Source organism: Setaria viridis, chromosome 1, assembly GCF_005286985.2.
Source record: "Setaria viridis chromosome 1, Setaria_viridis_v4.0, whole genome shotgun sequence".
Taxonomy (NCBI): domain Eukaryota; kingdom Viridiplantae; phylum Streptophyta; class Magnoliopsida; order Poales; family Poaceae; genus Setaria; species Setaria viridis.
This window is the reverse complement of record NC_048263.2, coordinates 32,858,793-32,873,693: the sequence shown is the minus strand read 5'-3', so window position 1 is coordinate 32,873,693 and position 14,901 is coordinate 32,858,793. Positions and strand designations below refer to the sequence as shown.

The following is a 14,901-nucleotide window of genomic DNA, read 5'->3' as shown; positions in this document are numbered from 1 at the left end:
AGGAGAAGATGCGGCAGTTCAATAATACACCAACAACCGCAAAAGGGCAAAAGGAACAATGCGAACCGACCCGATCGGATCGCACCTCGCAGTGATTAAAACGAGCACAGTTCGATTGTTTGGTTGAAAAAAGGGATAAAGGAACAACTTGCGCGCCGCTCGGATCGCCGTGATTACTGATTAAGACTCGGGCCGTTTGGTGTAGCCCTGGGCCAGGCAGCAACTCCACAGTCCACAGATAGACCACAACCCCAAGCCTCCAAAATCCAACGCCTGGGGTTGTTGCATGGTACGTCTTCCAGGATCTGGACCAAACAAGAGTGCAGGCTAAGGAATGTAACAACTCAACAGTAATCAGAAACAACCTTGCAAAGTACTACAGTGGAAGCATCTATCCTCTCTTTTCGATAATGGAGAAGAAACCGACAGCACGGTGCAGATTCCACAAGTAGATGATGTTATAGACTAAAATATAAACTCTCATCATGCATCATCGCAAGGAATTTACTTTATTCCAATGGTTACATCATGTGGGCACCCAAGCAGAAACGCAGAGTACTACACAGTTGTCCTACAGTCTACATTTTCTTTAAAAAAACAATTCTTAATTTCGCAAAATGTCAGCAGCGACTACTGTTATAATAATTTGATAAGCAATAATTTATGATAATTTGATAAGCAATAATTTAGCACGCAGGTTGCAGACAAGGCAAGGCAAGTCTTCTTGAGAAGCTTATATATGCAAGCAACCATGGGGGGAACACAGACCAGAGCTGTCTGGTGAAGAAGACCAAATCCAGAGAAATTTAGAAGCCTCACAGGAACCAGGCGGGAGATATGCTGATATTCGCATTAGGGATCTGGATCATTCCAATGACGCTCATCTTCGCTCCATGCAGGCGCCTGGTTCTCCTTGTTGCCAGGCTCCAGCAAATAGAAGCAAGCATCATGCGCACAAGATCCTCATCTCCAGAAGTATGGAGTCGCATAGCAAGGATACAAACACTAAGCATCACTCTGTGAAGGGAGATTGGAAGTAATTCCTGATCGAGTTATGCAATGGCACTAGTTTCATCAGGTGGGCAGCCCTCACTAGTGTTTGCTTCACTCTTTGAATCGGGTGAGTACTGACCAGCTCCCCTAGTTCATGAGCAGTCTTCTCTGGCAGCTGTTTGCATGAAAGCCAGCATGTATTGTCCTGTCCAGTTACACTGCTTGTCCAGATTTCCCAACAAAATAAATAATCTGCAGGTGGACTTTACAGTTTACAGTGCAAAATGATCAATATCCATTGACGGAAACCCCGACTGTAACCTTTTTATCCCTTGTAACATATTTTTAGCAGTCTCCTTCTCCTGCACATATTGAATGTGTATCAGCATATGAAGGCAGTGGTAACCGGTAAATCAGAATCATGGGAATCAATGCAAGCAGAGATCAATGATCAGTCAACATAATCATGAGATGCCTTTGTTTCACTTGTAAACCCTATATTACTACATGTGATTTGAGTAAATTTGCGTTGCTCAAAAAAACTAGTCTCATGTTAGTTTGGTCTGTGGAATATTACACGATCCATTAACTCACTAGCCAACATTTGAGTCAATATTTGGCTTTTCATGTTCATTTCATCTTTCACTCTTTCTAAGGGAAATAATGTGCACAGAGAACTTACAGGACCAGTGTAGTCCAAGAGCCTTGTACAATAGTGCTCTGCTTCCTCGAAACTGCCTATGCTCTTGTAATGCTTAGCAAGGAAAAGCAGAGCTTCAACAAAATTCTGGCCTTGCCTTTCCTCAACCTCCATTCTCTCTAAATCCTTCTTGTAGTAGAATGCAGCTTCCTCAGAATGCCCCAGCAAGTTGTGTAACTTTGCTAGTTGGTGAAGTGCTATTCCTTCAGTGTCATTGCTATTTGCAGCCCTCTCATAGCACTTGATGGCTTCTTCAATCATTTGAAGTGGATCACTTTCATAACACTGAGCCATTGCAATCCAGAGACGAGCATCATTGGGTTGCAGATATGATGATTTCCGGAAGTAATAAAGTGCATAAAATGGCATCCCCATCATCTCATAGATTTGACCAAGGCCATACCAAGCACGGAAATCTCTAGGATTAATATCAACAGCTCTTCTGTAGGCATCAATGGCAGCAGGAGTATTTTTCAGCTCAACGTACTCATGTCCCATAAGGGTCCAAGCTGAGAGATACTTTCGATTAAGCTTTAGTGCCCTTTGAAAGTACAAAACTGATTTCTCATGCTGGCCCTTCAGACTATAGTAATTTGCAATTATGCAGCAAGATTCTGGGCGGTATTTATCTGTCAAAAATACTCTGTGTGCAAGGAAACTCAAAGCAGTCAAGCTTTCTTTTGCATATAGTAAATTTGAGTAAATATCCATAGAATCTACACGGAAAGGATCAGTCCTGAGCAGTTCTTCAAAAATCATCTCAGCTTCATCCAGGTCCCTCATACTGTACTGCACTGTTGCAATTTGAGCCTGAATGTAGCCACTGCAGCGGAAGATCCCCATCAAACGCTCATATCTTTTCAGAGCTTCTTCATGCATCTTTAGTTCCAGATATGTACTGGCAAGAAAGAGGTCTTTCATCCAGTGATTCTTCAGATTTAAGTTATTTAGAATGTCGCTGCTGGTGCATAAAGCTTGTAACTCTGACCAAGCACTCCAGTTCCAAGGGTAGCTGTTGACAGACTCTACCAAAGTCGTTCTAGCAAGACCTTCACATCCTTTATCACGTAGAACAAGGCCATACAAGTAGAGCCCAAATGAGTCAATAGAACCAGTTCTCCGGTGTGTTGACAGCTCTCTCTCCAAAGCAACTAGTTCCTGATTAACAGCATTACTCTTGCCCAACGATCCTTCAAGCTCTATCATCTCCGCCTCTTTCCGTTTCTCTCCAGCCTAAAATTGCAGATCAAATAGATTGCTAATTAAACTATGGGCAAAGTGAAAAAAAAAACTGTCATAGTGTGTGTAGAAAAGGGCAAAACATTAAACTGCACACAGAAATCCTTTTTCACAGAATAACAGATCAGACCATGGAGTTTCATTATTACAGATGCACACAAGTATAAGACACACTGGAACATATTCACCATTATACAATCCCAAATCATGCACATTCAGTAAAAAAAACTAACTTGACAATTAAAATATAAAATGAGTGCCTGTAATGGAGTTTTAGCCTGTAATTATTGCAATTCTTTACATTGAAATAAACCCTCTGTACCAGCCACCTTGAAGCGTTTCATAACTGGCAAAGGATATCCTAAAAAGGAAAGGTGCCATGGTTCAAGAACTAATGCTAATCATTTCCATTTCACCAGTCGCCAGTGATGCAGCCACAATTTTATGGAGTGGAAGGCTATACTTTTTGTGCGCATGTCTCGATACTGAATATCGAATAGAAACAGACAACCATTTAAGACCGTGTTTGGATACATGATAATCCCCTCCGATCCATACATATAAGTGGATACATGATAATTCACTCCAATCCAAATGTATTGGGATGGAATGATGTTATCCAAACATGCCCTAATAGACTTGTTAGAAGCCCTCAACATTACAACAAAAAAGAAACAGAGACTATTCACTCATATTTATGAACTCCTTATGCATATAGCTTTGTCAAAATAACAACAGTGTGCAGAAGTAGTGGAAATACTGTGCTGAGTACATGGTACAAATGCCTGTTTGAAGGTAAGATATCCATCCAATGCTATCATCACACCAAAACCAACTTGCCAGTAAAAGGAGTCATTAATCACGCATCATCCATTCTTTCTGATGCTCAGAAAGCTAAGCGCTTGTCAACAAAGAGGGAAACAATAGCTAAGTATGATACATGACTAGAGGTTTTCTAAATGTCAAACTATTCTTTTCGCTTAAAGCAGTACATGAGCACACACATCAAGCATAATCCATCAATTGGCCAATTGCAAGTTGAAACTACTCCAATTAGTCCTGCAGTCCAGTTCTGCTCAGTTTTTCAAGTAAAATCTCAGTAAATGAGAATTTATTGATTACTTCATTCTCACATCAAGGTAAACTAATTAGACGTTTGAGCCAGTAGTATGTATGATTACACCTAAAAGCAAAATGTATCAATTAATCCATTGGCGGCCCCATACCTACCCAACTCTCACCTAAAATGCAGCAGCTCTAGTGGCATTTCATCAAACACCATTCGCTCTATCCCAGATCTGAAAATTCGCAATACACCAAAAAAAATCAACGCAGGAAGTAATAGACAAGCGGATCCCATCTCACCATGTAGAGCGCGTAGCATCGCAGGAAGACAGCCTTGCGCCCAACCTGGTTCTGCAGCACGTGCGCGGCGCGGCGGTACTCCCGGCAGTCGAAGTAGGTCTTGGCGAGCAGGTACTTGTCGCCGCCCGAATCGAACGCGTCGTCGTCGGGAATGGGCGTGCTGACGTACGACACGCCGCCTAGCGGTGTCCCGGCCTCCGAGCTGGGCCCGCCGCCGGGGCGTGGGCGGTGGCGGAAGCTGGAACCCCCGCTGCGGTGCAGGTGCAATAGCCGCCCTGCGGAGGCCGCGGACGAGGAGGACGGGGAGTCCATCGCGGCCGACGGGGCCGGGGCCGCGTCCGGCTCCACGCCGACGAGCAGCTCGGCGGCCCTGCGGAAAGGGAGGGGATTAGGGTTAGGGGTTTAGGGTTTGAGGAGGGGGTTGACCTGGGGGCGTACCATTTGGCGGCGGAGTAGAGGCAGCGCTCGCCGAGCTGGCGGGCGGCGGCGCGGAGCTCGGCGCGGTAGGTCTCCTTGGCGGAAACCATGGTTCCGTTCGGGGAGGTAGTGGCGTCTTGCTTGGAGTTGGAGCGGATCGACGGGCGCAAAGTTTGTTTTGAATTTTTTGCGAGAGGCGGAACTGCGGAAGGAGAGGGAGGTAGGGGATCAGTTGGAGTGGAGGTTTGTGCGGGTGCGGTGGTGGGTTGGAGAGAAAACTTGGTTGGGCCTGACCAGGAAGAACGACAAGACCAGGCCCAGTATCGCGCGCAGTTATACGCAATACGGCTACATTATGGACGTTTCTAAAGAAAAAAGAGAAAAATCTTCTATGGCGTCAGCACTCAGCAGAAGATCTGCGCTTATTTTACTATTTTACCATCTGCAAATACGTGTCTTTAAACACCGTAGGAATTTATGAACGTTCAGTTAGGACTTCCATTTGCCTCTGCCTTTCATGTCTAAGAAAAGACTTGGCAGATTGAAGTAAAAATGTTGGGCCTGTTCGCTTCAGCTTATTCAGCCGGTTTATCAGCCACCAAACAATATTTTCCTCTCACAACAAATCAGCCATTTCAACTTTTCAGCCGGCTTATAAGCTGAAGCGAACAGACCCGTTGTGTGCCCTTTTATGGCGTTCTTTATTTTGAGCAAAGTAGCATGATAGATACTACTATATTTCTTCATTTAAGAGAAATATATATATCAGTATATCACTACATCTGGTAGAGATCTTTTAATCCTTCAATTGGATAGGATGGGACGACGGGTGCAACGTGCAATACAGCAAAGGCCTGTCTAAAGTGGGGCAATCTGGAAGACTGGAACTCTGTTAGGCGTTAGCAAATCTTCAGATTATAGCAACCAAAGAAAGCTTATCTCAGACATTATTCGTAGCTAATCTCCCATGAACTTTTTAAGCTCTCAGATACGAAAAGAGCCGTCTCATACAAATGTAAAGATGGAATCTGAGGTTACAAATACTAATTTTATTTGAGTTGAGCTGAGCTGAGCAGAGGCCTTAAGCAAGCGCCTGTCGACAGGAATGCGCGCGCCGTTGCTGATTAGAGGGCAGCCTTGCCCTTGGGCGAGTGCTTCCGGGCTTCCTCCTGGGGTGTTTGGATAGTAGGTGCTAAATTTTAGCACCTGTCACATTAGATGTTTGGACATTAATTAGGAGTATTAAATATAGTCTAATTACAAAACTAATTGCACAACTTCTAGGCTAAATCGCGAGACGAATCTATTAAACCTAATTAATCCATCATTAACGAATGGTTACTGTAGCACCACATTGTCAAATCATGGACTAATTAGGCTTAATAGATTCGTCTCGCGATTTAGCCTAGGGATTGTGCAATTAGTTTTGTAATTAGGCTATGTTTAATACTCCTAATTAGTGTCTAAACATCCGATGTGACATGTGCTAAAATTTAGCACATGCCTCCCAAACACCCGCGGCGAGGTGTTCTTGGGCCAGGCGCAGGGCTGCGGTCATGGAGGGGATGAGCGTGGCCCGGGTGTCGGCGACGAGCTGCTCGAGGGTCATCCCTTTGGTGCGCTCCTTCTCCATGTGGTGGTCGGTGACCCACACCGCTCCAGCTCCTCCCGCAGGTTGACGCAGGCGATGCCCTCCATGGGCTCGATGATGTGCCTCAGGTTGTACGGATCAACCTCCAGCCTCGCCGCGAAGGACCTGATCTCCTCATCGCTCAGGGCGTCGAACCGATCCATCGGTCCGCCGGTGAAGCCCACCGTCTCCAAGACTCCAGTCCAAGAGCCCCCAAAGATGAACGTGGCGGTGGGGGTGGGATGCGTTTGGACTTTGATCCCTCCACGGACCTCTCACCTTCATTTGTAGACCTAACCCGACGGGTCACGGCTCCGACTCGGGCTCGGGCCCCTTTGTGGTTGGGCTTGGCCCTCTATCTAGGGACGGACGGACTCGACCGGCTTCGACTCTGACTCAAGTAGTCAAGTGTCATGTTGGCCCTGTTTTTGTATATAACTAGTGTTAAGTCATAAACATGACGCCCACATGTTTAGGCATAAGATAAGCTGCTTCTTTTTCTCAGGAAGGTATGCGATAAACTTCTTTCCGTGAAGGAAACATGATGAGGTGGTTTCGCTTATTATGATGAAGATGAGTAGTTTTCCTGCGCATAGTAATATTCGTTATATTTTGATAAAAGCATACTGATATTGGTACTTTTGTAAGTGCTCGCCGGTTTACGGGTCCAAAATGTAGACTGACATTCATGAGGGTATTTCATCATAGTCCTGCTTTTAGAATGTAGAATTATAAGGATGACCGTGTATATATTTTATTCAAGTATATGAATGTGCTGTAAATCGTTCCGTATAACACAGCCTTGATCGACCATACAGACAATCAGGTATATGCCACCAGAGAGTGAGAGAACATACACTAGAGAGTGCGCATTGTCTCGGACAGTTCGGAGAGGGACAAACTCAGCACAAACAACACGTACTGACTGCCATACAGCGCCCAGGTACGCTGGCTAATAACAAAGTGCTAAGAGATCCGCAGCCTAACAAATTGTAAGTTCGTAACAAACATCAAGCAGCATAAGGACATGTACACATTGACAGGAGCCAGGCAGTGAGCAAGCAGGAGTGAATTCACGTCATCCATTGACCGACCGTATTACTCATATTGCAATGGCATTCAGTCAGAGTGGCGATACATGTTCCGTCCACAAGCAAGTGTTCACACGTTACGTACACCTCTCAGTTGACCGATGCAACTAGAACAGGCAGACCCAACGCTCAATTTCAGTTTCCCGTCATCAACAACAGTTTCGCTCTCGAAGCTTCCTCGTCATCATATTTACCACGCTAATTACTACACTTAGACTGTTTACTCACTAGTTACTACGATTGATCTCTTCTATTTTTAAGGAAACAAACTTGTCACCAGTGAACTGAACTAAAGAGTTCCAAAACTGCTTGATAATCACTTCTTGATAGATGGCATGTACCTGCGCGGGGGAGCCTAGGAGTACCATCAACAGCAAGGATAGCTTTGTATGTTTCCCTAGCTTTTAGTAAGAGCAATTCCAAAAGTTTTTCAAAAAAAAATTCTCAAAATTATGTATTGGGGTTCTACTAAAAATTTGTTCCCCAACATCGTCATGTCATGCCACAGCAGATCCCAATAATAAACTTCCCAATACTTCAAAACTAGCCACGTCAGCACGTATGACCCCCTATTGGTAGCTTCCCCCTCGCAATTTCTTCTGGCAATGAATGCGTACGAGTGCTCTCTTCTTTTATCCGTTCCTCCTTGACTAGTCATCCTTATCCTGACTTTCTCCAGCCACGGGATGTTGCATCCCGACTGCTGTGTAGCTTCCTCCATCTCCTAGCGTTGTTGCTAGCTTGCTGCCTAGCCGCTACGCTGCCATGCTAGGGACCAATGCATCGGAAGCCCGCCGTCCCCCACGACTCCTCGCTCATGCGCCGCTCGAGCTCCCTGCTCATGCCAGCACCGTTGCCCGACCGCGTCGCGCCGCCCCAAAGGCCGCGCCGGAGGCGGCCAAGGCGGAAGGGTGGCGGCGAGCGGCCGAGCCTCGCTGAGCAACTGCTGCTGGGGAACCTCCTGGAGAACACGCTCACCGCGGCGCTTGCTGATGCCTCCCATCGCCATCAGGCCCTACCACCTCCTCCCGGCACCATCGCGCCTGCCACCGAAGACCCCGTGGCTGCCTCAGCTGGCTTGCTCGCCGCCCCGCTGGTGCCATCACGTACGTCAGCTTCGGCATGGTCGTCGCGCCGCTACCTGACGAGCTTCGTGAGCTCGCCTACGGGCTCGAGGCCAGCAGCGCTCCCTTCCTGTGGTCGCTACGGGAGGATGCATGGCCGCTGCCCCCACCGGGTTCCTGGACCGCACCAAGGCGACTAGTAACTCCGGGCCGGATCCTCATGCCGTGGGTGCCGCAGGCCGCCGTGCTGCGGCACCCGTTGGTGGGTGCGTTCATCACGCACTCTGGCTGGGGATCCATCGTCAAGGGGATGTCCGACGGCATGCCCATGGCGACGATGGCGTGCCGCACTGCCGCCCCCTCTTCGAGGACCAGCAGATGAACGCGCGTGACGTGGTGTGGGAAAGGAGTGTGATGGGTGATTGGGGGAGGAGAGACCACACGCAAATAAGCGGGGTGACGGGATCACGATTGAGGTGGGTGAAAATATGCGGATGGTTTGGGGGAGCTATTGGAGCGCAAATTTTTTTCCTTTTCTCCCAAATTAAATTATTAGGGATAGTTTAGGGTTGCTTTTGGAGTTGCTCGACAACCTTAAACTAATGTTGCCCAAGAGTGGTAATGTCATTGGCCACAGGAGCGCGCTTGGACTTCAGTACCTGCTCGGCCCTCCGATTGGTAGAGGCGGTCAGCTCAGCTTCCAGATTGGTTAGCTTCTTCTGAAGAGCTCTCTTTGAAACTGTCAGAAAGCTGTACAGCACAAGTAACCGTTGGCCTCATCTATACTTTCCTTGCTTGGCAAAACCTTCGGCTGGAATTTATATCAACACAATCAGATCATAACATGTTACGTAGAGCAGAGCATGTGTGTGTGTGTGGGGGGGGGGGGGGGTATTAATCTCTAATTTACATATAATATTAATATGCAACAGATCAGATTGCCATACGATATATGTACATGCTACATGCACAAAAGAATCACATCATATTGGTGGAATCACGGATACTACAAACACACAAGCTGAAGGACTATTTTCCTCGATAGGTACAACAAAATTATACTAGTTATGGACTTATGGTAGTTGCTGCCGTGCAGAGCATTATGTCGATGGAAGCTTGCTCTAAATATGAGGTAAAACAGTATGTATTCCATAAAAAATGAGTTCAAGCAAATATCGTGCTATTAATAACAGGGTTACTCATTCCATTTCATCCATTAAGGAAAACAAACTGAAAATGATAATAACAGCTCTGTAGGGAGAAAGTACATTAACCCAACATTGATCCATACAAAATGAAGGTCAACATTACAAGAAGAAATACTACCGCTGTTAAACACCTAAACTCTGTGTTCTCTAGTAAAAAAATTGATCACGCAAACGTTCCATCGATCAGCTGGTAGATATGTTTGTTTGGGCACCGGGAAGCAGTTGGTGATCAGTAGTATACCGATGTTGAACAGCAAAATGATTTCCCATAAAAAAAGATTGGCACAGTGATGCATACTGTATAACGAGTCAAACAGTATAGATGAGATTACTTATAAGCTAATCGATCCAAAGTAATAGATTGAAGAGTTATGAATTAAGATGATACATTTCAATTTAGAGGATTAGCAAATCAGAAAATTTGACAACATCACCTCTAACTTGCTGTTGCTAGTTGCTAGTTGTGTACTTGAAACACTAGGTATTAATTACTTCCAGTTCAAACAATCGAAGATCAAAACAGTCAAACAGAATTCAATTAAAGCAGGATCACAGCATCTGCGTGCAATCTCCGACCATATTATGCCGCGGAATGGAAGGGCGCTCTCTCTTAGGGCAGAGGACACTACGCAATTGGTGGCTACACGATCACAATCACGACACAACTAAGGTATCAGCAGAACAGCGACGATCTCAGGGGAGAGGAAAGGGGGAAAAGCCGGACCTCCATCGCCAAGACCTCCTCCACCGTCGGCATGTTTGAACCCTGGACTCGAAATGGCGCCGCCGCCGCCGCCGCCGCCGCCGATGGAGTCGGAGTCGCCGGAGAAGGGAGGGGGGACGAATCGAGGCGAGGGGGTTGCGGTTCTCTCCTGCTTGCCTCTGCGCCGCACCGGGGACTTTACAAGCTAGTTTAGTTGGGCTGCAAATGTATATGGGCCAGATTTCTCTCGCAAGTTGCTGCTGATACAGAACACCCGCGTCGTCGAGAAAAGGGAAAAAAAGCGTAGTAGTACGACGCAGCCCGTCGTGTTGGACCCCCGATGGAGCACTGGATTTTAGGAATACAGGTCTGGTTTGGTTCACTTGCTTAAATTTAAGCACCCGTTACATCGAATGTTTAGATACTAATTAGGAGTATTAAACGTAGACTATTTACAAAATCGATTACATAAGTGGAGACTAAACGGCGAGACGAATCTATTAAGCCTAATTAGTCCATGATTTGACAATGTGTTGCTACAGTAAACATTTGCTAATGATGGATTAATTAGGCTTAATAGATTCGTCTCGCTGTTTAGCCTCCACTTATGTAATAAGTTTTGTAAATAGTCTACGTTTAATACTCCTAATTAGTATCTAAACATTGATGTGACACTTGCTTAAAAATAAGCAAAGGGAACCAAACGGACCCACAGTAGTAGGCTAGCAAAAGAGTTATAGGCATTCGTTGGGCGAGTCGTAACTTTCTAAAAAACAGTAGGTTGTACGAATTCATATTGACAGTAACCTAAGAAAACGCAATCACAAATTTGAAATAAACACCAAGCAGCAGTAGAACATGTAAATAGCCATTACCAATAGAGAGGAAGATGGAATTAGGGAACTCATGGACGAATCCACAAACATCGATTAATCAATTGTACAGTTCACATTGTAAGGACATCTAATCAAAGTAGAAAACTACTCCCTCCGCTCCAAATTATAAGTCATTCTAACTTTTTTGAGAGTCAAACCATTTTATGTTTGACCAAATTATAGAGAAGATCATAAAAATTTATGGTACCGGATAGATATACTATGAAAATATATTTAATGAAGAAACTAATGGTACCTATTTGGTATCATGAATGTTAGTACTTTATTATATAAATTTGGTCAAATTTGAAATATTTTGACTCTCCAAGAATGACTTATAATTTGAAACGGAGGGAGTAGCAACGTATATTTCATCCACACAAGTATACTGTATAAAGGTTGCACGCCTTTGGTTAGAGCTGGATGATACAACTTGAGCAACCACTTCAATGTTCGGTTTCAATTTTCACATCGTAATGGGCAAGGTTCGTTCACCGTCAAAGCTAAAATATAAGACTCCTCTTATAAGATCTTTCCTTTTGGGAGTACCGCTTACTGATCGGGAGTGGTCAAGGGAGGATCACCTTGCGAAGAAGAAGCACGAGGGTCGCCCACAAAGCGATAAACAGAAGGACCCGAAACCGATCGATCTAGCCATGAGCAGGTTGAAGAGAGCTCTAACAGGCCTTGGAGGACCGAACCCACGTATGTGGCAAAATACGGGGATGACTTGTGATATATATAGTTTTATATCTTACTTCCTGTCTAGATATATAAGTAAGATTTATGAATTAAAAAATTAAAATAATATACAATTCAAAATGGAGGGGGTAGAAATGTTTTATTAAAAATTCTCTCAACACGTAACAATGGACAAAGGTTGCTTCGACCTCGAGCCATCACCCTCCAGGTGCGCTCTTCACTTACTATGGATAGCTGAAAACCTCCAGGATTGCACGTGCTAGGTCTTTTTTATGCCTCGAGCTAGACATAGAGCGTGTCTACTAAAATAGATGGTTTAACATGCAAGGAGTGGATAGAGTATAGTTACTTAAATTCAAATATAGCCATATTGATAGCTGGGATATAGTATTTTGTCGAAGCAGCTCCAGTAAGGGTGCGTTTGACAGAGCTCCCAAAATTGATTCTCTTATGAATCTAGCAGGAGCTCTGCCAAATAGTTTTTCCAGAGAGAAGTGATTCTCTACTAATTCTGTGAAGTGATTCTCTGAAATGAACTAAGAGTTTGTAAGTTGAAAAAAAGTAGCTTCTCCTCATTCTACGAAGTGATTCTCCATCTTGATTTTAAGAGTTTATGTTAAAGAATCAAAGAAAATTACTTTTAGCTATAGAATCACTTCTCTCAGAGAATCGGCTCTTATAGAGAATCAGAATCACATGAAGCTCTACCAAACAGACCTAAAATACAAACCGTGAGCTGCTTTAATATGAAGCTCTACCAAACAGACCTAAAATACAAACCGTGAGCTGCTTTAATCGAACCATGGATACTGGAGTGGTTGAATGCTCGCTGTCAAAACCAAAATCGACTAGTGCAGACACGCCGAATCGAGCTGAGTTAGGCCCTGTTTGGACGGGGTGCTAAAGTTTAGCACCCCATTTTTAACCCCATTTTAGCACTTGTGGTGCCAAACAGAGGTGCTAAAGGGGTTAAAAGTGGTCCCTGGTCCCATTTTTTCCCTGGTTGCCCCCCCTCCCCGCACTCCCTCTCTCTCCTCCCTGCCACACCCCCGCCGCCCTCCATCCAGCCCCACCGCCTCCACACCCAGCCGTAAATCCCCACCCCTCCATCCCTCCCTCCCTCCGTCCCCACTCCCGCGCCGCCGTCTCGCGCTCTCCGGCGTCCCCCGCGACGGCTCCCTCGGCAGAGAAGAGGGAGGCGACAGTGGGGCCACGCCGCGCAAGGAGGTCGTGGAAGTGGGGCGGCGGCAGGGATCCGAGCAGGCGGAAGGAGGCGTGTGGCGGGTTAAGGTGGCGCGGAGGAGCGGGAGGGCGAGCGTGGAGGAGGCGAGGGTCTCCTGCTCCCGCTGCTTGTGCGCCTCTGGGGAGGGGTTGGTGGGAGGTTGCGGGGTCTGCCTCCAACAAGTGCCCCGCCGTGTTGGTTTTGGTTGAGATCTCGGGTTTGATCTGCGCTAGGCACCGCAACGAGGAGCTCCAGCCCTGATAGCAAGCGGAGGCAAGGGCCGGCAGTCCAGCAGCTAGGAAGCGGCAGTCAACGCGAGCTGGACGCAGTGAGGAAGGCGGCGGTGGAGCGGTGGCCCCCGTGTTCTAGCTTTGGAGATTTGTGTGGCAAGAACGGGAGAGGAGGAGAAAGAGAATTGGAGAGAAGGAGAGAGAACAATGCAATTGAATGGAGGGGTAAATATATCTTTTGCAAATCAAGGTGCTAAAGTTTAGCCTCTTGAGATGTTTGGATACAGAGCTAAAATTTAGCACTCCATTTAAGGGAGTTAAACTTTAATCATGAGCTAAATTTTAGCACGTGGTTCTCAAACATGACCTTAACTAATGCAGATGGTACACGCCGGTAGCCTCGACCTACACACAGTCGAATAAAAAACGTTCCTGGATAGTAAAAAGAGTGAGGACCGGCGTTTGAAGTTGCAATTTTTAACTATGCGCGGGTCCCACAAGTCGATGTTCACGCTCGAGCTATCGTTCGGCTTACGTGGACTCCAAAGTTCGAAGATGGACTGGACCTGCTCTTAGAGGATAAAGGGTGAATAAAAATGTATTGTATGAGATGAGAAAAGTTATATGTTATGAAACTATATTTCTAATAAAATTTAGTGTCAATCTATATAAATTTTAGGTACTGACAATTAAAGTTAAATATTTAACATAAACTAGCATAGATGCACGTCCGACACGCACGTGATATAAAAAAAAATTGGCAGCCAATAATTTCAAATTCTAGCTGCAGATTAGTAACCAACAATTTTTTATTACTACAATTAGGAGCAAACGTGTGTAATCCGGCAAAAGAAGCTGCGCTCCTATGCGCTACCATCTCCTAGCAACCAATGCTCCTATGTTTCACGTACCCCCTCTCTCAATCTTGTTGTATGTTGACGTTGAGCGACAATCGTTTATTTGTTGCCCTCTTTTGCAATATAATCCGGTGACCCATCAAAGAAAAGATACTGATACAAACTGGCAGATGGCAGTCTCATTAGATTTTCTTTCAGTTACAGCACTAAAAGTTGCCATCAATTCTTTGGACAATAATCAACGAAAATTGGAAAATTCTCGCATTTGCATTCAATGAAGGAAGCACCAACCAACCTTGCATTGTTCTTCCTCATGACAAGGTTCAGTGCTCCCGCTGAACTATAATAATTGCTTGTCCAGGATAATGTAAGAGCATTGTTTATGGGTGTTTGGATACGAGGTGTTAAACTTTAACAGTGTCACATCGGATGTTCGGATGCTAATTAGGAGAACTAAACATGAGCTAATTATAAAACTAATTGCACAACCCTGTGCTAATTCGCGAGACAAATCTATTAAGCCTAATTAATCCATCATTAGCAATTGGTTACTGTAGCACCACATTGTCAAATCATGGACTAATTAGGCTTAATAGATTCGTCTC

The 14,901-nt window shown here is 45.3% G+C and overlaps 1 protein-coding gene across 1 annotated transcript; it reads right to left on the bottom strand.

Annotated features, from left to right (window-relative positions):
* Positions 1 to 490: 490 nt before the first annotated feature.
* LOC117865268 (anaphase-promoting complex subunit 8) lies at positions 491 to 4,962 on the bottom strand. The gene is made up of 4 exons (XM_034749426.2): positions 4,736 to 4,962; positions 4,298 to 4,667; positions 1,676 to 2,926; positions 491 to 1,355 (listed from the first exon to the last, which is right to left on the bottom strand). The coding sequence occupies exons 1-4, from the start codon at positions 4,822 to 4,824 to the stop codon at positions 1,266 to 1,268; spliced, it is 1,800 nt and encodes a 599-aa protein (XP_034605317.1). The 5' UTR covers positions 4,825 to 4,962; the 3' UTR covers positions 491 to 1,265.
* Positions 4,963 to 14,901: the final 9,939 nt, after the last annotated feature.

Bases quoted from the DNA above. Each gene is read 5' to 3' on its own strand.
- LOC117865268 (XM_034749426.2), bottom strand. From the start codon at position 4,824: ATGGTTTCCGCCAAGGAGACCTACCGCGCCGAGCTCCGCGCCGCCGCC. The intron at 2,927-4,297 runs GTGAGATGGGAT...CTGCAATTTTAG, and splicing joins GATGCTACGCGCTCTACATG to GCTGGAGAGAAACGGAAAGA. The intron at 1,356-1,675 runs GTAAGTTCTCTG...CAATATGTGCAG, and splicing joins TCTTGGACTACACTGGTCCT to GAGAAGGAGACTGCTAAAAA.